Below are 20,067 nucleotides of genomic sequence, written 5' to 3'. Positions count from 1 at the left end.
ATTTTTGGATGTGTAAATTTTGAAGTATGTAGACAAACAAAATCTTACTGTTAACTGACCCTATGTGAAAATAATCTGAGCCTAAAGTACCAGCCAGTTTCATGTTACCCTATAGCCATGAAGTTGGCATATTGAACAGACTGGGGACTGTCTTATTAAAGTTGTCAAAAGCAAATGTTCCTTCCTCATCAAATTAACCAGGAACACATCCGTCATAAGCAGTTTTAATATTTAATATTTAAAATTACATTTTATTACCAGGGAAATTTTGTAACACCATATTTATGTTACATGACAGGATGATTAAAATACTTCTATTAAAGCCACAGCATATCAATTTAGGTATAGCTTATTATTCTTTAGCTTGAAATACTTCATTAGTATCACATTACTTTGAAAATAAAGTTTAAATTTTCTCTTATTCATGGTACACAAAATGACTGATCTTTATTCTCCAATCTTACCTCCCATCATGTCTCCAGATAACTTTAATTCTGATCACACTAGACTAAGTACTTAGTGCCCTTTGAACATACCATGCTGTTTTATAGTATTGTAATTTTTCATATTCTGTTCCCCATATCTGGAATACCCTCCCCTAACTCATCTATTTAAAGACCTATTTTATTCAAAACCTAGCTGAAGTGTCTCTTCTTCCATGAAACTTTTCCTATTCACTTCAAGCATACTGAATCTTCCACATGTTTTGGGTGGTAAGTGAATAAATGACTGAGGGACTATAAAATACTTACAGGTAACATGCATAGTTAGTACAGGTAAGACGTATAAATTAGACCCCTAAGCACTGAATATGGTACCTGGGTATACTAAGTTTTTATATATTTCTAGTTTTTGTGATAAAAGTGTTTTCCTTTCAGTCTGGAGAAAAATGGAGGACCATCCATAATTCCTGTCTTTAAGAAAGGTAATTGATTTTTCTTTTATCTCTAAGATACTTTCAATTCAGACCTTTTATAATTGTTTTATTTCTAAGAATTCAAAATGCAGAGGCTACCAAAAAATGTTTCCCGGTAAACTTCTACTTTTCTAGTTTTACATACCTAAAATATCTTCCCATTTACAAGCCTGTGCTGTGTTAATCATCCCTTTTAAGGCTTCGCCACTTACGGCATTTGACAGAAATCCCTTACTTTGCTTTTTCTCATAAGCCATGCATAGAAATGTCATTATTGAAACAACATGTGACTTTAATTACGATCTTGCTATTATTCCGTTTCATGTACCACTTGCCTATAAGTTCTTACAGCAGAGATGACATTCTTTCCGTTGATAGTATGTTGTTTTATAGACTTGATAGGTAAGTTTATAGAGTTGATGGCTGAGTGGCCGAGGCCTGTGAGATCAGAATCCAGATCTTATCATGTTAGTGTCCAATTCCTACTAGACGAGTAATAGGGAAGATAAATTACGTACTGACTTGATGAACATGCTTCGTGCCTGATCATGTGTGCTTAGTGTAGGACCCAAAATCAGTCCACTTGGTATATTACCTCACTGTAAAAGCAAAGACAGAACTTTCTGAAATCAAGATCACTTTGTTGGAGTCACAAATGGAAAGACAGAGAACAGGAAAAGGACAGGGAAGAACTTCATTTATCAGGGAGTATCTGAGGGAAGGTAGGTACGTGTGGGAAGCTATATTTTTGAATATCATTGGTAGTAGAATGGTTTCTGTATGGTCTGGTTTTTGGATAGCTTCTTTAGTGTAAGAGTAATTTACCTAGAAGGATAAAGCTAGTTCCATTATTCCTGCATTTTAAAATTGGCTTCTGAATAATATGTATACCAGTAATGGTCTGCAAAGTCCAGACCAGGTTTGTGATAACATAAGACAAAAGGGAAAAAGGACAATTAGGTGTCTAATAAAGTTAATTTCATTCAAGTAAAGTCCTCCATTTTAAGATAATGGCTTTTACACCTTCTTTTGACATGAAAATATCCCTTCTTTTCCAAAATGATGTTTAAAGTAGCTGGCATTTGTTCTTTCATTAGTGCCAACTTGGCATGATAAAAAGTTTGCAACATATATTGATCTCCACAGATTTTTGCATTCCAGCATCTTAAGTCTGGAAGCTACTGATCTGTTCTCTTAGTATGTTTCAGTGATGTGAAGAATTAGAAATATATAGAATTAAAAGCAATGACTCTATTCCTAGGGCTCTTAGGCTTAAGAGACACTTAATTATGGCTCTTTCCTTTTTAGGGAAAGAGCACCGAAGAAAATTAAAACACAAAATTCAACCAAGAGATTCTTTGACTTTTATACCTCCTGTAACTAACTTCATGGGACTCTTCAAAACAACAAAAAAGACTACTGTTTCTCATAATATTTTTTCCTTTTCATCTGCAATTTCATCAGATATCATAACGGTATCAAGACCAAGAATAGTGCTTTTGAACCAACTTGGGAAACATGTACAGAAAGCTAATCCAGAGCCTGGAGAAGGCTAATAAAAGCATTTTAGTGTGAAAGTATTCCTGAGCAATCTTGTAAAATTTTTCATTTTCAATTATGCTAAAATACACATAACTGAATAATCTTTTTGAATTGCAAATTCTTGATATTGATGTTTAACAAAATTTCCTTAGCATGTCTACTGGAATTTAACATCAGGTCTGATATATGGCTTCAAAACTTAAGTAGCATTTTCTAAAATAGAATGCCTGCACCTAAAACCATTAAGCAGCTGACACAAGTGACACAATTAGTGTATACAGAAAGATTTTTTTAATTGGTATGCTGGGCTACAAAGGTCTGATTCAGAGTAGCCTACATGTTAACACTCATTGTGCTACCATAAGATATTTAATGATAGATACCACAGATGCATGAGCCTTCTAAAAATCTGAAATGTATACATTTAAAAACATTTTATTGAAAAAAATCTGAAATCACTTCCTATCAAGCATAGAAGTATGGCTAAAAATTGTGGCCACCACTTTTGACCAGACTCCATACCTACAGAGTATCCCTGGTTTGCAGCTGGAATAGATGATATTCTCTGTGGCTTAGAATCACAGGGATGTCTTTGCCCAGAGAGTACTGTTTCCAGTAGGTGCAAGCTTTGATGTATGTCCGCTTCTCATATTTTACAGCAGCAAACAGATTTGACATAAAAGCTAACTGGGGTTCAGTGAGTCCTTTAAAGAGTACTCCTTTTTCTTTGTGCACTTTGCTCAGTTGTCTCTATAGTCCATCTGGTCTGCACTAGAACATATATGTTAATCAGCAGTTATTTTCTCCAACATGCCTTCACGTAACGATGCAGATGGTGATCGTGACAGCGGCTACAGTTCCTTAGGGCTTCTATGTGTCGCAGTCCAAAGCCCGGGCTTTTAACCACTGTACAATAAGAGACTTCCTTCATCTCCAAATTCAATTCTAAATTATCTTAACAGTCCAGAGTCACAACTTCCTGGTGGAGAGACTACAATACAGGAATTCCAGGGAAAAATCTGGGGAGAATTTTATACTAGAAAGGGATAAATAATTCAAATGATAAAAACCAGTATCATTTATTCAGCATTGTTAAGAATTCACATCAACAAAACATTAAGCCTCTGTAGACTTTTAAAAGAAAAAAGCCTTTAGAAGCAAATTTTGAACTTTGTTGCTGGATTCAGGTGGGTTCAAAGTTGAGGATCATTATTGCATTCAATAACATAGGCATTTCCTGAGTATCTTGGCCTAGACAGACCATCCTAAGTTAAGCTAAGCTAAGTCGCTTCAGTCGTGTCTGACTCTGTGCAACCCCATAGACGGCAGCCCACCAGGCTCTGCCGTCCCTGGGATTCTCCAGGCAAGAATACTGGAGTGGGTTGCCATTTCCTTCTCCAATGCATAAAAGAGAAAAGTGAAAGTGAAGTCGCTCAGTCGAGTCCGACTCTTAGCGACCCCATGGACTGCAGCCTACCAGGCTCCTCCATTCATGGATTTTCTAGGCAAGAGTACTGGAGTGGGGTGCCATTGCCTTCTCTGAGACAGACCATCCTACCATGCTTAAAACTTTACAGTATTTTTCTTTAAGTACAGGGCAAAAATAAAGATTATTTTTATTACCTTGCATTTTCTTTTTATTTTTAAAAATTATATGTTAAAACGAGAAAGGTCTCAATTCATCAAATCACCTGCCTCTTAACCTGTGCATGCACGCTAAGTCGCTTCAGCTGTGTCTGACTCTTTGTGACCCTATGGACTTTTAACAACTTGATCTAGTTATGGATGGTGTAACATAAATCTCTACTAGCAAAACCTCTCAAAGGACACTGAACAGTTGGTAGCATCATCCTTATATTCAAAGGACAGTACATTCAGTTCCTTTAATCTGTGCAGAAAAAAAGTCATGAACTATTATGATATCTGCAGTAAAAGTTCAGATTCAAAGGACATTATCAAAAAACCAAAAAAACAAACCTTTTTCATCTCATGTATTTTCACTGATTAAATATACTTTCTAAAATAATGAATGTCAATATATGTGGCCAACTAAAAAGTACAATACACCCTTGAGGGATTACTTGCATGTCATATTTTTTAAAATCTCAGATCTTAAGAAATGTATAGAAATCCCATTTGCTCCAGAGAAGATACCTAATAATATATATTTTTTATAATTATTAACTTACATTCTATTAGAGAAAGTCTCCTTTTGTTTTGTCCTAGAATTCTGAGTTGACATGACTTTGACCTGGCTACCATTCAACAATTGCTGTCTCACTAGAAAAGTCAGGGTAATGTTTCCATAGGAACTTATACTATTCTCATATGAGAGAGGTGGGAAAAGATCTATGCCTGTGTTAACATGGGGCCATGATTTAGCAGAATTGCTACATTTTTTCCAAGATTTTTCTTTTCACCTGCCAATATCAGTATATTATTTTCCTCACAAGATGTTTTATTTTGGTTTTTGATAATTAAATAGAAAAACCCTTATACTCTCTTCTAAGACTATTATTGTCTCTCAGAAGAGCAGGTTAAACATCAAACATAAGAAAAGTAATAACAAAGAAAGTCTTGATGAACAGTTAATATTATATATTTTATATACAAAAAAATAAAAACCTTTAGGGACTTTTTTTTTTAAGCAAAAATCAAATCTTCATTTTTAATCTTGGCACTTTTATAGCAGCTTCTCCAACTTCTTTTGATATATCTACTCCAAGAGGACATCTGCATCAAAACCAGACAAATCACATTATTTCAAATATTTGCTTACTGATCTGTCACTAGTTCTGCAAACTATTTGTTTAGAATTCTGACAAAAAATATATGTATCTAGTGTATAACTATCGTATGTGATGGTGGTTCTTGAATACATATAGAGTAGGACCTCAAACTAGCAAAACAGGTAAAGGAAGACTAGAAATCTAAATTTGGCAATTTTTTAAAACCTCTTTCATTATTCTAAAAGAAAAAAAAAGTTGAACAAACAAAAGAAATCTTTTTGAGGTATAATTGACATGTTAAAAACTATACATATTTAATGTACACAATTTAGTGAGTTTGGGGTTGAGATGTTTTTGAAAGAGTTCTATTGCTCTCAAATGCTGTAAATAAGTTAAAAGTTGAAACAAAAAAATTACAAAAAATGCTTTATGCTCTACAAAGCTAAAGGCTAAAAAGTTTACCGTACAGCTAAACTATCCATTCCTACTTGAGAAATTCACCAGGTTTCCACCAGCTCTTCTCTGAGGTTTCAAAAGCAGGCTCGCTCCTTTCTACGTTCCTGGTGGCAGGAGAGGCCTTAGGTCCTACCCTCGTCCTCTGTTCTTCCTCAGTAAATAACTCTGGCCTCAGATTTCTGCTCTTTTTATGTGTTTAGCATGTTGCCCTATGCAAGGCTTCAGCTGGACCCCAACCTAAAAGCCATCATCTCCAGCCTCAGCACTGCCACAAGAAGGCTGTGCTGGATCAGACGGTGGCTTCCACCCGAGGCCAGGCCATCAACTAAAGGGGTTCTTTTTGTCACTACTAACTAAAATCTGTCCACTGATGATCAGCTTTAATAGTCTATGGTTCACGTGGCTGATAGTTACGTACTAAAATGCTGAAAAGTTTTAAAATAGCAGATGAAACAATACTGAAAATAGAATTACGTTAGATTATGAAATATAATCATGCTTTACTATTTTTACTATTCCAGAATTAACTTAGACCAGAACTTGATAACAAATTGAAAAACTGTGCTACTCCTAGGAACTTCAATTTGGGAGGGGAAATCCAAGGACTGCAGAAAATAAACTATCTTTTGGCACTTTCTCAGCATCCTGTGGAGATGTATACTCACAACCCCGTCTCACACTTGAATAGTTTTTGCACATTTCTGTTATTTTCAGCATGTCAATTGGTGCTGAGATGGTCCTGACGCTGCAGAAGTCCAGGTCATGGACATGGTTTCCGTTCTGGTCCCAAACGAGAGAATTCATCATCCTTACCTATTCCGTGTTTCTAACCTATAACTGGCGAACATTTGTATAATTTATTGCTATAACAAAAATATTCCTATAAGTTATCTACCACCTAGGTTAGAAGAAAAAAAATTAATGTAATCTTTCTTCAAGTACCACCAGAATGTCAATGAAAACCTTAACTGTAAAAGCAAAATCCAGGCTTTGACTTTTATGGTACAGCCTGCAGAGAGCTTATGAATGGTACCACGTACTTTGGTTCGTAGCGGATGCCTTCTGTGTTGTGTAAAATGCCCAAGCCAGCACGTAGTCTTTCAACACCATTCCTAAATAAGAATCATTAAAAATAAAATAACTAGCTGAAGATGTAAAGGAAGAAACTTTAGCAGGATGAAATAGCAATTAATATCTGCATAATTCCGAGTGAGCCACAAACGCGCTGCGGCTTACCACGCAACCATAACGCCGTTGTCAGTGCAGAGTCTGGGGGGCGGGCACAGCAAAGCACACTCTGTTGCACTGGTCACAATTTCCAGGGCTTTTCGGATATATAAGTTACTTGCGACGCCTCCAGATACAACCTGAAAAAGTCAGAAGACCAAAGTGAACAAATAGCACACATGAATACGGGGTAAGCTGTGAGCTAAACCTGGGGAAAATACCAGGATTATACAATAAGACAGTATCACATTTTGGTAGGTGGGTAAATGATTAAGTAGTATATGTATATAACAAACATTTGGAAAAAGAAAAAAAAAACTTCAATATTACCACATGATCACTATCATTTTTGTACATTTTCTTCTAACCCTTTCCTCATGGTACAATCATTATACAGTATTTTAGACCCTGTAGTTTTTGCTTATAAGCATTTTTTAAATTTTACTACATAATTCTTAAACTATTACCTTTATATTCCATTTTGTGAACCTACTGTTTAAATATTTTCCCACTTTACAATTTTCAAAAGGATGAAGTTTAAGATACAGTTACACAGGAAATTTATCAAGCCTTTTAAGCACATTTAAAGGGATTTCATCAAAGGAACATACATTTGAAGGAAACAGTCCATTTTTCTCAAGACAATGATAGCAGTTACACTGCATTTTGCTTCATACTGTAAACCCTCTTTTAAATACAGTAAGATGCAGCCTTGAACATTTTTGCCACACAGGCTGTACAGATGTCCTATAAAAGTGCCACACCTGTACAAGAAATGGCTGTTAGTTTTTATTCTACATAATCTCTTACTGTCAGGGACAACTTATGGCATAAAGATCTTTTCATTCTACGCTTATGGTCAATTAAGCTCTGGAAAGGAAAGGAACGTACTGTAAAGGATTACTGCTATTCTATGACAAGACTTACCAGTACTGTGTTACTCTGACGTAAGAAGCCTCTCTGCTTGCAGAACAGAAGAGCACGATGTGTTCTTTTTGCAATGTGGCAGGCCACGGTGTGCTGGACCGCAGCGGCAATGTCTGCAGCTGAAGACAGGACCTGCCCCTGCTCGATACCTGCAGGAATGAGCGGGTATTTTCAGGTACCATCCAGTGTTACTTATCTGTCCAACTTTACTAATTACAAATATACCTTCCTCTTTTTCCTTTTGCATTATCATCTTATCAATAACGTGTTGAAGTCCAGAAAAAGAAAAATCACAATTTTTAGCACGTTGCATGGGAGGTTGGAAATCAAAATGCAATCTATTTCCTTGTTTGGCCAAATGTTCTATAGCCTTCCCACCACTCATGGTGGAGCACTCTGGATGTTTTATTAAGGAAAGTCTTCTTGCTACCTACCAAAAACAAAACAAAAAATTTTGTAACATCACGAAACTGTACATTTTGAAACCAAGATACAAAGGAAATGATTTTTACCCTGGATGAGTAAGACATGCTATACTTCTACAACTAAGGACTATACCTGGTGGTCGGTCAAGACAGACATCTTGCTCCTTCTGACAAGTGCTCAATAGTGGCCAATCACTGCCTTCCTATCTACTTTTGCTCTTTTATTGGGGATGGAAAATAGGTTTGAAAATGACAATGACTGCTCAATTATAAACTTCAGAATAAGAACCTGCCCTATTTCTTTTGAATTTCAGCTTGATAGAAGCAGGTTTTTTTTTTTTTTAAATTTTATTTTATTTTTAAACTTTACATAACTGTGTTAGTTTTGCCAAATATCAAAATGAATCCGCCACAGGTATATACAGAAGCAGGTTTTTTACATAAGGAAGTCATTTTTAGAATGCTAAAACAAAGGAAAATAAATCTGCTCATCAGTGGTATCAGTGATGATAACATTTAATAATGAAACATTGTGCATCTTTAATGTCCTTATGTCATTTTATATATCCTCTTGTTCAGTTTTAAAAGGTATATTACACTTCACAAACCACTTTCTTTCACATGTTATTCGACTAAAAACATAAATGTAATACATGGAAACTATTAGAACCTTTATATACTGATGTAAACCTCATATCAGCTTATTCAGAATGGGTAAGAAGGAATCTTTCATAAAATTATGCACTACTTACTTTTTGTTTTGCTCACATAATATTTTCAGTTTAATATGATATTATCCAGAAATATTTAGATGAATAGTGAAATTACTATTTAGCTGAAACAGACACCTAACAAAAAAGAATGGAGATGTTAATTCTTAAATAATTACCTTGTCAAGCATGTCGCCTGGTGCTATGTCCAAAGACTTCCCAAGAAGAAGAAAATCTGAAACTCCTCTAACTAATGCCAAAAGACAATGACCTCCAGAAATCAAAAGAACTAAAAACGGAAATTCTACCTTATCTGTTAACCTGATAGTAAGTGCATGAGCCTCCATGTGATGAATGGGAATGAAGGGCTTTTTAAACTGGTCTACCAGTTGTAAGCTAAATGATAAACCTACGCCCAAGCTTAAAGCAAGTCCTGGCTTTATGGTAGTCGCAATTGCTGAGAGTTCACTTGGAGAGACTTCACTGGCAGAGAGAGCTTCTTGTACTATGCGTTGAATATTTTCTCTATGAAGCTGTTGAGCTACTGGAGGAATAATCCCACCTGTTCTGAAAGACATAAAAAAAAACCCCAACTTTTATAAGTTTAAGATTGTAGAAACAGAGGAAGAAAAAGTATGTATTATGGCTGAAGGCATGTTTTCAAATTATCATTATATAGTTAAAAACATCAGTAAGTCAAGTATTTTCTAATTATGTGTGTCTTATAATATGTAGTACATTATAAGAACTCAACATGCAATGATTAAGGATGTAATTTACTGTTGCTGACTTTGCAAAATTGTACACAACTCTCACAGATTTATTTCTTGATAAAAGAAATCACCAAAATAATTCTGAGAAGCATTCTAAGGAAGACGTCTTGAATAAGGAAAGGACAGGACAAAACTGGGTTTTAGGAAAGGAATCAGGATTTTGGGGAAAGGAATCAATATGCAGACAGGGAGATTTTTAAAGAGGTTATTGCAAAAATATTTGTGTAAGGTTATTACATCTTAAACTGAGTGATCATGAGAATGGAAAGGGACCAAGAACCAAAAACTGTAATAATTTTAACTGGATATCAGGGGAAGGGGGAACCAAGCCATCAAAGGTAAATCCTGAGCTGGAATGACTGGGAGAAAAGAAATCCTAACAGAAACACGAAGACAGTTTTGTGACGAAGACGAGTTTATTTTTAAACACACTGCACTTGAGGTCATGGTAGGACAGTAGACAGCTTGCAATCCTGAAATAAAGTCTGGGATCCAATCTTAATCCAAGAATCCAATTTTGATTTTTGGTCCATGTAGGACAGGCAATGGAAGATCACCCCAAATGTCAAGAGTAAAGAATTAGAAGGCAAAGGTTGTTAGCAAAAAAACGGCCAGCATGTGACTGATCAGAGGGCAGAGCAAAAATGTTAGAGGGTCTGCAGGATATACCTCTACTCTCAAAATAAGAACTTTAAATATTTGATGATTTGATGTTGTAAGATCTGCAAGTTCTATACAAATGGCATTCAATGATTTATTTAATAGTTAAAATATGTATGTGTCAGTCAATGAGAGTGCTATTTAAGAGGAATTACCTTATTTCAACACATTCATATTGTAATACAATTTTCCTTAATTCTTTAAAGCTACTTTTTCTTCTATATTCCTCAATTCTGTTAATGGCATCAATAACCTCCAAACTGCTTAGGTTTCAAGGCTCATCTTTTATCTCCTTCCTTTCCCTCACTTTCCACATTTAATTAAGTTTGTAAGTATTGATGAGGTCAGGCTGTTGGATTGTCACCAGCAATTTCAAAAAGCTCTCATTAAGTCACTCTGTTCAAAGCCTTCTAACTATACTTCTCCAGATACTTTCTCTGATCCTTGGAGTTGTACTATACTGTGTTGCCAGAAAAAAAGCAGTGATGACTGAATTTGGGAGACTTTAAATCCAAATCCTCTCCCTTCTACGTATTTCTTCCTTCCCCTACTTGCCTACACTTCCCTTCTTTCTGTGCCTTTTCTATGTATTCTAAGGATTATGCTAAGCATCAGAGATGAAAGAGATGTAAACACAATGGCTTTATTCTCAAAGAATTAACAATGATTGCTACAAGTCAATTAATAATCAAATAATTTTAGACAGTATGGAAATGGATGATTAAGGAACAAAGCTAATAAAGACGCATGGAAACCATTTATCCTCAAGGCTGGAGCCAGGAGTTCAGACAAGAGACAATAAGGATTTGAATTAAGTCAGAGAAAAGGGAGAGGAAAGTTTTTGTATTTGGAAGGTAGATTTACCATGACTGGATGACTGATGTGGGTACAGAGTGGTGAGGGAGAAGTCAAGATTGTCCTCCAGGTCTCTGGCTTGGAAGAAAGGAACTCCTCTCCTAGGCAGACCTCTATTACTTCACTTTACATGCTGTTTTACAACAACCTGTTTGCCTCTTTGTCTTCTTCACTAATATATAACAGAAAGAGAAGTAGTATTGTTACCAGTAATAGATGGGGTTTTTGCAGCCCTTCCTATTTGACAAGAACTACATTATATACTTTAAAAGAATTCACATTTAATCTTCACAACAATATTATGAGCTAGGAGCCATTATTATCCCCATTTCACAGATAGGGACACTGAGTCACAGAAAATGGTGCAAGGTCTCCAAGCTAGTCAGTGGCTGAATCAGAATCTAAACCCTTTTATATGGTAAGTTGCTCAGAGGAAAAAAAAATCATATATTTGTACCCACAGTGCCTCAGAGGCTGCCTTGCAATTGTAGGTGTTCAATACATGCTGAGATGAGCTGGTATCAAACAGCTTGTATATTCTTCTCACGTGACTTACACCCTAGCTAAACTGAAATGTTTTTTTTGTCCAGCACTTTCTCACCTCTTTGCCTTTGCCAATGACACTATCTCAGTCTACAAGTCTTTCCATCTCCATTCACTGAAGGCCTATCTGTCTCTCAAGGCCACTGACCCATGCAACATGTCAAGTGTTGTGCCGGCCACTAGGTACAGGGTAGTGATTAATACAGACGCAGCCTCCATCACCTTGGAGCTTAGAGTCTATTTGGGGGAAACACTGTAAATAAGTAAACATAAAAATTATGAAAAGAACTACTAAGAAAATAAGCAGGACATGATGATATAGAATAAACTGGGTGGGAGTACCTAATTCAGATAAAGTGGTCAGGGTAGGCTTTTCTGTGCAGTTAACATTCCTTTGTTCAGATGTCCAATAACCCCCAAATAGTAAAAGGATTGTGAAACTGAGGTATGGTAATAAGTTATTGTCTGTACTACTTCTGTGATACTTACTTTATGCTGCCTTGCACTCCTAACTTTCCTTATAGGTCTATATATCAATGTCTCAAAGATTAGGGTAAGCTTCTTGGAGGCAAGGACTTGCTAGTATTTCACTGAGCCTTATTAAGGCCCACCGCAGCCCCTTTCATATAACATGTAACCATTAGAGGCCTATTCTGCCTCTTCAAGTATACTATTTCTAATTATAATATTCTGTTGTTATAAGTATCATGCAACCCACAATCCCATAAGGCAGGTATTATCTTTCCTATTTTATGGATGTGAAAACAGAATCAGAAGCAACCTAGATGTCCATAGACTGATGAAGGGATAAAGAAGTTGTGGTATATACACACACACATGCACACGTGCACACACACATACATATGCAATGGAATATTACTCAGTCATAAAAAGGAATGAATTTGAGTCAGTTCTAGTGAGGTGCATGAACCTAAAGCCTGTAAAACAGTCAGAAAGAGAAAAACAAATATTTATATAAACACATATACACGGAATCTAGAAAAACGGTACTGATGAACCTATTTACAGGGCAGGAATAGAGACACAAGCATAGAGAATACACTTGTGAACAAAGCAGAGGAAGGAGAGAGTGAGACAAATTGAGAGAATAACACTGAAACATACACATTACCATGTGTAAAACAGATAGCTAGGAGGAAGCTGCTGTATATAACACACGGAGCTCAACCTGCTGCTCTGTGACAACCTAAAGGGGTGGGATAGGGGCAGGGGTGGGAGGGAGGTTCAAGGGAGAGGGGACATATGTATACTCATGGTTGATTCGATATGTATACTCATGGTTGATTCGTGATGTTGTATGGCAGAAAAGAACACAACATTGTAAAGCAATTATCCCCCAATTAAAAAGAAAAACAGATTCAGAGAGGATAAGGAACTTCCCAAAGTCAGAGCCAATACTAACTGCTAATTCATGATTCAAATACTAGTTTATGGTCTCAAAACGCCAGCCTTTTTCACTACTCAGACATTGGAAATCAATGGCTTGAAGGCGTAGTTGTACTGCACAGTATTTTAGTATGCTGGAGTTACCTACTAATTTTTAAAATTTGGGAGATATTACCATAACATTCCGGATTTCCATTCTCTTGAAAATTCTTATGATCAAATAACACAAGGCCTATATTCCTGTATGGCGACAATTGGCTGGAGTGGAGTAGTGACCTCCTACAGTTATTTTCTACATTATTCCCAGCCCACTTATTTATGCAGTCTGCCTGGTGGCCCTCTGGAAATAGCTGAGGTTATAAACCCGGCACCATTCTGTGTTTTAATACAACTGTATATTATTAAGTATCGACATGACATATATATATTTTTTTATATTTGTGAATAGGATTTTCTTTTTCAGTGATTAACACAGGCTGTAGGTCAGGTCATACTTTCCTAGGACTTCAGTGGAGACCACGAAACATACAGCTGGGCAAAAGGAAATGGCATTGCTGAAGGGAATTCATGGCTAAACACCAAAGTTTGTTTCTTTTTGGCAACAGGATTAGCTAAGGTTGGGAAGTTACTGTGGAGGTCCTTAAAAGCCAGGTTGAAAGGTGTAAGGTTTTCTACATCAGTTATTAAGACTTGCACAAAAGATGAAATTAGGTCCTAAAATTTGCCTTTTATATGTAATACATTAAGATTTTATTTCATTTTATTTTTCAAAAAAAGTGGAAACTACCAAGATAATGCCTACTCACTTTAAATGAACTTCAGTTTGGGAATGTATTGCTTCTCCCAAAACATTTCCAGCTTCATCCACTACAGCAGCTGCTGTATCATCACAACTGGTTTCAATTCCCAATACTAGTTTATGAAGAAATAGTTTTCCAGGATGAAAATGAAAACTTCCTAAAAATTCATAAATTTTCCTTCTTGATGGTTTAAAAAAGACTCCTGCGGTCTTATTCAATATTAGCATATTTACTGTATGGGTAATTCCTAGAAGAGAAAGAAACAAACTATTATTTGGAACTGACATTTACCACTAGCCCATTCAGTAAAGCAAAATTCTTGAAAACTTGGTTTATTTTTCAATATATAGTTTTATAAAAATTTAGGAAAGTTTTGTTAAAAGTTAGCACAATATTTTAAAGTTATTTAAAATAACTATGAATTAATATAATGCTCTTTTAAGGGGAACATTAAATAGACATAAAATTATATATAAATTTTCTGTATTACTAATACTTGTATGTTGTTCTTAGCAAACGATTATTCTTTATAAAAGAGCTAATATTACAGTACAATAGTTACATAGTCCCTTGAAAAGTGCTCTTTATTTTTTTATAGCCAAAATTAAGACAAATTGTTGTTTTTAAAAGTCAAAACAATAAAGGCAAAGCAAAACTAATGAAAACTAATGCATTCCATTTCCCAGAAACATCTTTCAAAAGAAAAATTTAATCATGTGGTTGAAAAACAAGAGCTCGTATTAAATACACAGTAAGATTCAGGCGTAAAAGTTTAGACACAGGCGTTCTCATAAAGCTCATCTTAAAAAAACACCTCAACTAAAACGACCATAACCTAATACCTATTTTATCTATTAATTACAATTTTTCGAATTAAATCTCCACTTTTGCCACAGGTTTATCCTACTAGTGTGTATGTTCAGTTGTCTCTTTGCAACCCTATGGGCTGTAGCCTGCCAGGCTCCTCTGTCCATGGGATTTTTCAGACAAGAATACTGGAGTGGGTTGCCATTTCCCCCTCCAGGGGATCTTTCCCACCCAGGGATTCTTTATCACTGAGCCACCAATAGAGATCTCCCCAAATCCTCTTCTCTCCAATAACAGCTGTCCATCATTAAAGCACTTTGTTTTTTTCACACTGCCAAGTATCTAATCTCATGTCTCCCAAATCACCTTGTTCTAGAACCTTCTAGAAATTTAGTAGATTCTTTCTCTATCACACTAGTGGACAAAATGGGGGGAAAAGAGCGAATATTGGAACTTGTATTGTTCCACAGGGGCAGGGAGGGGTCCAGGGATAGGAGATGAGCGACGTATTCAACAGAGGACAGCTGCAGAGGATGCAGTCCCAACAGACGCGCCATGAAAAATTAGATTTATAGTCACTAATCCAGCCAAGGAAGCTTGTGCGAAGCCCTTCTCGTTGGAGCCAAGCCGGATCCCAAGTGAACCTGGTCTGTCTTGGGACTTGGCCAGCGCTGGTCTCTGCTCTAAGAAGGTGAGGGATTCTAACTGGAACCGTTATTCTAGCCGCGTGAAAGCAACAGAGAGAAGAGGGCTGAGCTATCTCACCCACCTTACTCGTCAACGTTAGTAGCTAGTACTCATCTCCTTTCCGTGCAAAGCCGATTGAACGCTCTTTCCCAGGCGCAGGAAAGCCTGAACTTGCCACCCCGGAAGTGATGTCATCAACATGGGGCCAGCGTCCCGTCGCCAGGGTCAGCAGCTGTTTCCCCGAGGGCGTCACTCAGAATAAAGACAATTGCAAAGGCTGTCTTTTCCCTAGATGCTCTGCGTGCGCTCAGGCAATTCTCCCAGACCTGTAGGTAAGACGTCTGCAAGGTCACACGGCTACTGACTGATACAGCGCAGACAGATTCGACTACGAGAGCACAGATTCGACTACGTAGCATTTAGTTCTGAACACTACGTACGCTACAGTAAAAGAAAAAAAAATTTTTTTGCCTTAGGCTGGAATTTGGACGCCACTGTGAGAAAAGTATGGTCTTTGCTTACTCTGGAGGCAATCTTCAGCATAGTATGTACTCCTATTCTTTAACCTCCTTCAGTCTTTTTTTGTTTTTATTCGTAAGTGAACTTATTACCATTTGAATAGCTTTGTCCGAATCTATTCTTTCTTCTTCCCTGCGAGGTGTTAAGATTTTACCGCAAGGTCTTTATAAATTCAAGGCTGGACAAGGCTGGCACATGTGTGTGCCTTTCTTGGTGTGAAGGTCTTGGTGTGAGGTAGGGAAAGTCACAGCTATGGTCTAGTGGCAGATATGTAATTCATAATCACCAGGTATGAAATTTATGATTATCAGCACTTTACTAAGAATTTTTAAGGTAGAACTTAATGTTTATCTAAATTTTCATTTATGTATGAAATAATAAACAATTAACAATAAAGTGGAGTTTACTGTGCGCTAGGCACTGTTGCAGATTTATTTAATCTTCATAACAACCCCATGAGGTAGTTACTGCCCTCATTTTACATATGAGACAACTGGACAACAGAGTTTGGGTGATTTGCAGGTTACACAGCTGGTAAATGCAGACTAGAAGTCAGGCCATCTGCCCTGGAGTCTGTTCTCTTAACTGATAGAATATTAAATAGCTCATATTTTCCCTAGGATGTGTTGTTGACCCAAAAAGAGGAAAAAAGAAAAATTAAGACTTAAAGGTTAAGAACAATTAGTCATCCTGATTGCATATGATAGGCCAGGAATTACTTTCTCTTATACACTGGGATCTATTCTGAACGTAAAATTGTTCACATCTGGTATTGTTTTTCTTGCAGCTTGAATTACATTATCCCAATGCTCTCCTGTGTTGTCAGTTATCCCTGCTGTGTTTGGTTGTATTAATAGATACCTTATTTGGGCACTCCTTATCTGGGTACCCTTGGCTGCTGTTGAGTCTGAATGCTGCATTAGGTGAAAGAGCAGAACTTAAGGATGTTAGGAAGGAATTTGGGGCTTCCCTGGTGGCTCAGTGGCTCCTCATCTCAATGCAAGAGATGCAGGTTTGATCCCTGGGAAGATACCCTGGAGAAGGAAATGGCTATCCACTCCAGTATTGTCTGGAAAACCCCATGGAGAGAGGAGCCTGATAGGCGGTAGTCCATAGGGTCGCAGAGTTGGACATGACTTACGGACTGAACAACAGGAAGAATATGGGAAGTGGGAAGAATGGCACTCTCACCAGTCCTAGATATTTGGCAAGTGAAGGTGTAATTCTTCCACATTCTTTATTATACTGGAGAAGTTATTGGGGGAAAGATGTATGCTCTCTGGGGCTTGTCTGGGCTTTCATGCAGATCACATCATATGGTTTGAATGCCACTCTCATGGGCATTCTCAAGAAAACATGGCCTAACCACTGTAACTGCAACATGAATTGAGAGTTTGGAATTATAAGTATGTTCACATTCTCTATTGCTTAGCTTTCCACTTGTAAACTTTAGAGGAAAACTTTATATAGAAGAATCTTTATCCTAAATATGTCATACTAAATTGGATTTTCACATATCACGTCTTTATTGGGTTCTTTCCTTTTTCTAGGCAGTTTACTAGTTGTTAGGGATAAAAGATAAAATATCCATTTTCTATTTTCAAGGAATGGAGTCTAATAATGTGTGCATGCTCAGTTGTGTCCAACTCTGAGGCCCATGGACTGTAGCCTGCAAGGCCTCCTCTGTCCATGGAATTTTCCAGGTGAGAATACTGGAGTGGGTTGCCATTTCGTACTCTAGCACATCTTCCAACCCAGGGATTGAACTGGAATCTCCTGTATTGGCAGGTAGATTCTTTACCACTGGGCTACCAGGGAAGCCCCATGAGTCTGATAATAGGCAATTACAATTCAGCATTATGGAAAAAGTGCATTAAGAGAGGAGTCACTTGGGGAAGGGGACAGTTTGCCACAGATTTATCCACAGTTTAGCAGGACCATAGTGTGCTTATTGGGTTTCAACATCTGATTTTTTTTTTAGGGTTGAAATCAGTTTATCAGGTCTAGAAGTGATTGGACTCTGGAGTGCTGAGTCACACAATTTGCTAATAAACTGCTATGTAAAAACCATAGTACTAATGTATTAAGAGAAATGATGAAGGGTCTAGGATAGTTGAGCCTGCTGATCCTCACCTTTTCTGTGTTGATCAAATTACAATGAAAGCCAGATCCAAATTATAACCAGATTGTTTGGCATAATGAAATGGAAGCAATAGAAATGAGTTTGGTGCTTTTAATGGCTAATATGTCCGGCTTGATGCACCCCTTTCCACTTGAGTCATATACCTGTCTTATGTTCTTCATAGGTTGAATTGTGCTAAAAAAAAAAAAAAAAGTCATTTGCCTTTCTCTTAAATTTCTTTGCTAACAAATATTTTTTTTGATATGGAACAGTCTTTCATCACAGCTTCCCTGGTGGCTCAGACAGGAGACCTAAGAGACACAGGTTCCATCTCTGGGTTCGGAAGATTCCCTGGAGAAGGGCATGGCTACCCACTCCAGTATTCTTGCCTGGAGAAACCCATGGACCGAGGAGCCTGGCAGGCTACAGTTTATGAGGTCTGTAGCAAAGAGTCAGACACAACTGAGCAACTAACACTTCACATTCTTTAATTAATGGTAATACCATTCATCAGGCAGGTCTCATCTTTGGAACATGTTTTATTTCATTTGCTGAACCATAATGCTTGTATCACAAATTTACTGTTTTTTAAAAAAATCATGTTAAATGTTAGAAAAATCACCATTTTAACCATTTTTAGGTGTACAGTTCAGTGGCATTAAATACATTCACATCGTTGTGCAACCATCGCTACCATCCATCTCCAAAATTCTTTCATCTTCCCCAGCTGAAACTATCCATTAAACATTAATTCCTCATTTCCCTTTCTTCCCGTCCCCTGGCGACCACCATTCTTTCTGTCTTTATGACTTTGACCACTCTAGGTACAGCATACTCTAGGTCACACAGTACCTGTCCTTCTGTAACTGGCTTATTTTACTTAGCATTAATGTCAAGTTTCATCCAGTGTTGTGGCATATGTGAGAATTTCCTTTTAAAGCTCAATAATATTCCATTGTGTATATAAACCATTTTGTGGACACCTTCATCTGTCAATGGTCAGACACTTTGGCTACCTACACCTTGTGACTATTGTGAACAGTGCTCCTGTAAACATGAGTTGTACAACTATCTTTTCACATCTCTGCTTTCACTTCTTTGGAGTATATACCCCAAAGTGGAATTGCTGGATCATATGGTAATTATTTAACTTTCTAAGAAACTAACATACTCAGATGATCTTACTTTTCAAGTGTGTGGAGTCTGTGTTTTTTGGCAGTAGATGGAGAGGGTGAATCTCTTTGTTGCTCCCCTAAACTCCCTGGGACCATTAAGTGCCATGATAGAAGCACGGGTTTGGTAACTCAAAGGAGGGACACATTTCAAAGCAGGATCACTGTATCAGGTTTTCATGTAGTAGCTGGTATACTGGTATTTTCCTGGGCAATAGCCAATGAATCATCTGGCTCTTCTGTTCTCATTTAGAAAACTATAAAATGAATAAAATGATGCATGCTTATCTTCTTTATAATATGGTCAAAGTAACACATATTTTCCAAAATCTGTAACTTTTTAAAAAAGTGTCAAAAAGTCTGTAACTACCTGATGTGAAGTACCAACTCACTGGAAAAGACCATGATGCTGGCAAAGATTGAGGGTAAGAGAAGGGAGTGGCAGAGGATGAGATGGTTGGATGTCATCACCAACTCAATGGACATGAGTGTGAGCAAACTGCAGATAGTAAAGGACAGGGAAGCCTGGAGTGCTGCAGTTCATGCGGTCACAGAGTTGGACAAGACTAAGTGACTGAACAACAACGTAATTGGAAATTCAGAAAATTTATATATTGTAAAACTCCTTTCATATTGTAAAGAGTTAATTCTAAGCATTAATGATGTTCTTTCAATTCTTGAATTTGAGAATTATTTTTATTCATGTAATTATGCAGTTAGGTCACAGTAACAAAACTAGCTTATGTGCTAATTTGAGATTACATAGATCTTTAGAGCTACAGGTTGAGTC

The 20,067-nt window shown here is 37.0% G+C and overlaps 2 protein-coding genes across 5 annotated transcripts in view; one reads left to right on the top strand and one right to left on the bottom strand.

Moving 5' to 3' along the window:
* Positions 1 to 2,707, top strand: part of ANKAR (ankyrin and armadillo repeat containing) — a 54,905-nt gene extending 52,198 nt beyond the window's left edge. For 2 of the 3 annotated variants that reach the window (XM_025273502.2, XM_025273495.2), the window contains 2 exons: positions 879 to 925; positions 2,225 to 2,439. In XM_025273502.2, the coding sequence (XP_025129287.1) occupies positions 879 to 907 (29 nt within the window). In that variant the 3' untranslated portion in view covers positions 908 to 925; positions 2,225 to 2,439. Of the gene's footprint in view, positions 1 to 878; positions 926 to 2,224 lie in introns of all 3 variants that reach the window. The other variant, XM_025273478.2, reaches the window with a different exon arrangement.
* Positions 2,708 to 5,041: 2,334 nt separating this feature from the next.
* OSGEPL1 (O-sialoglycoprotein endopeptidase like 1) lies at positions 5,042 to 15,694 on the bottom strand. 2 transcript variants are annotated; one of them, XM_006076953.3, is made up of 8 exons: positions 15,547 to 15,694; positions 13,977 to 14,217; positions 9,112 to 9,499; positions 8,023 to 8,227; positions 7,798 to 7,946; positions 6,880 to 7,010; positions 6,684 to 6,755; positions 5,042 to 5,191 (listed from the first exon to the last, which is right to left on the bottom strand). In XM_006076953.3, the coding sequence occupies exons 2-8, from the start codon at positions 14,195 to 14,197 to the stop codon at positions 5,113 to 5,115; spliced, it is 1,245 nt and encodes a 414-aa protein (XP_006077015.2). In that variant the 5' UTR covers positions 14,198 to 14,217; positions 15,547 to 15,694; the 3' UTR covers positions 5,042 to 5,112. The 2 variants fall into 2 exon arrangements, with proteins under 2 accessions (XP_006077015.2, XP_044788487.1); XM_044932552.1 differs by lacking the exon at positions 15,547 to 15,694 and adding an exon at positions 11,230 to 11,392 and having other exon boundaries at positions 13,977 to 14,113.
* Positions 15,695 to 20,067: the final 4,373 nt, after the last annotated feature.

This window comes from Bubalus bubalis, chromosome 2, assembly GCF_019923935.1.
Source record: "Bubalus bubalis isolate 160015118507 breed Murrah chromosome 2, NDDB_SH_1, whole genome shotgun sequence".
In the NCBI taxonomy this organism is placed as follows: Eukaryota; Metazoa; Chordata; class Mammalia; order Artiodactyla; family Bovidae; genus Bubalus; species Bubalus bubalis.
The sequence above is the reverse complement of the archived record's forward strand: the minus strand, read 5'-3'. Positions and strand labels throughout refer to the sequence as shown.

What these genes read in the sequence shown, in the direction of transcription:
- OSGEPL1 (XM_006076953.3), bottom strand. Translation starts at nt 14,197, where the DNA reads ATGCTAATATTGAATAAGACCGCAGGAGTCTTTTTTAAACCATCAAGA. An exon ending in CAAACTGAAGTTCATTTAAA is followed by an intron (nt 9,500 to 13,976) that starts GTGAGTAGGCAT and finishes TATGTCTTTCAG; the next exon opens with AACAGGTGGGATTATTCCTC. An exon ending in GGCATCCGCTACGAACCAAA is followed by an intron (nt 5,192 to 6,683) that starts GTACGTGGTACC and finishes GTTTTGATGCAG; the next exon opens with ATGTCCTCTTGGAGTAGATA.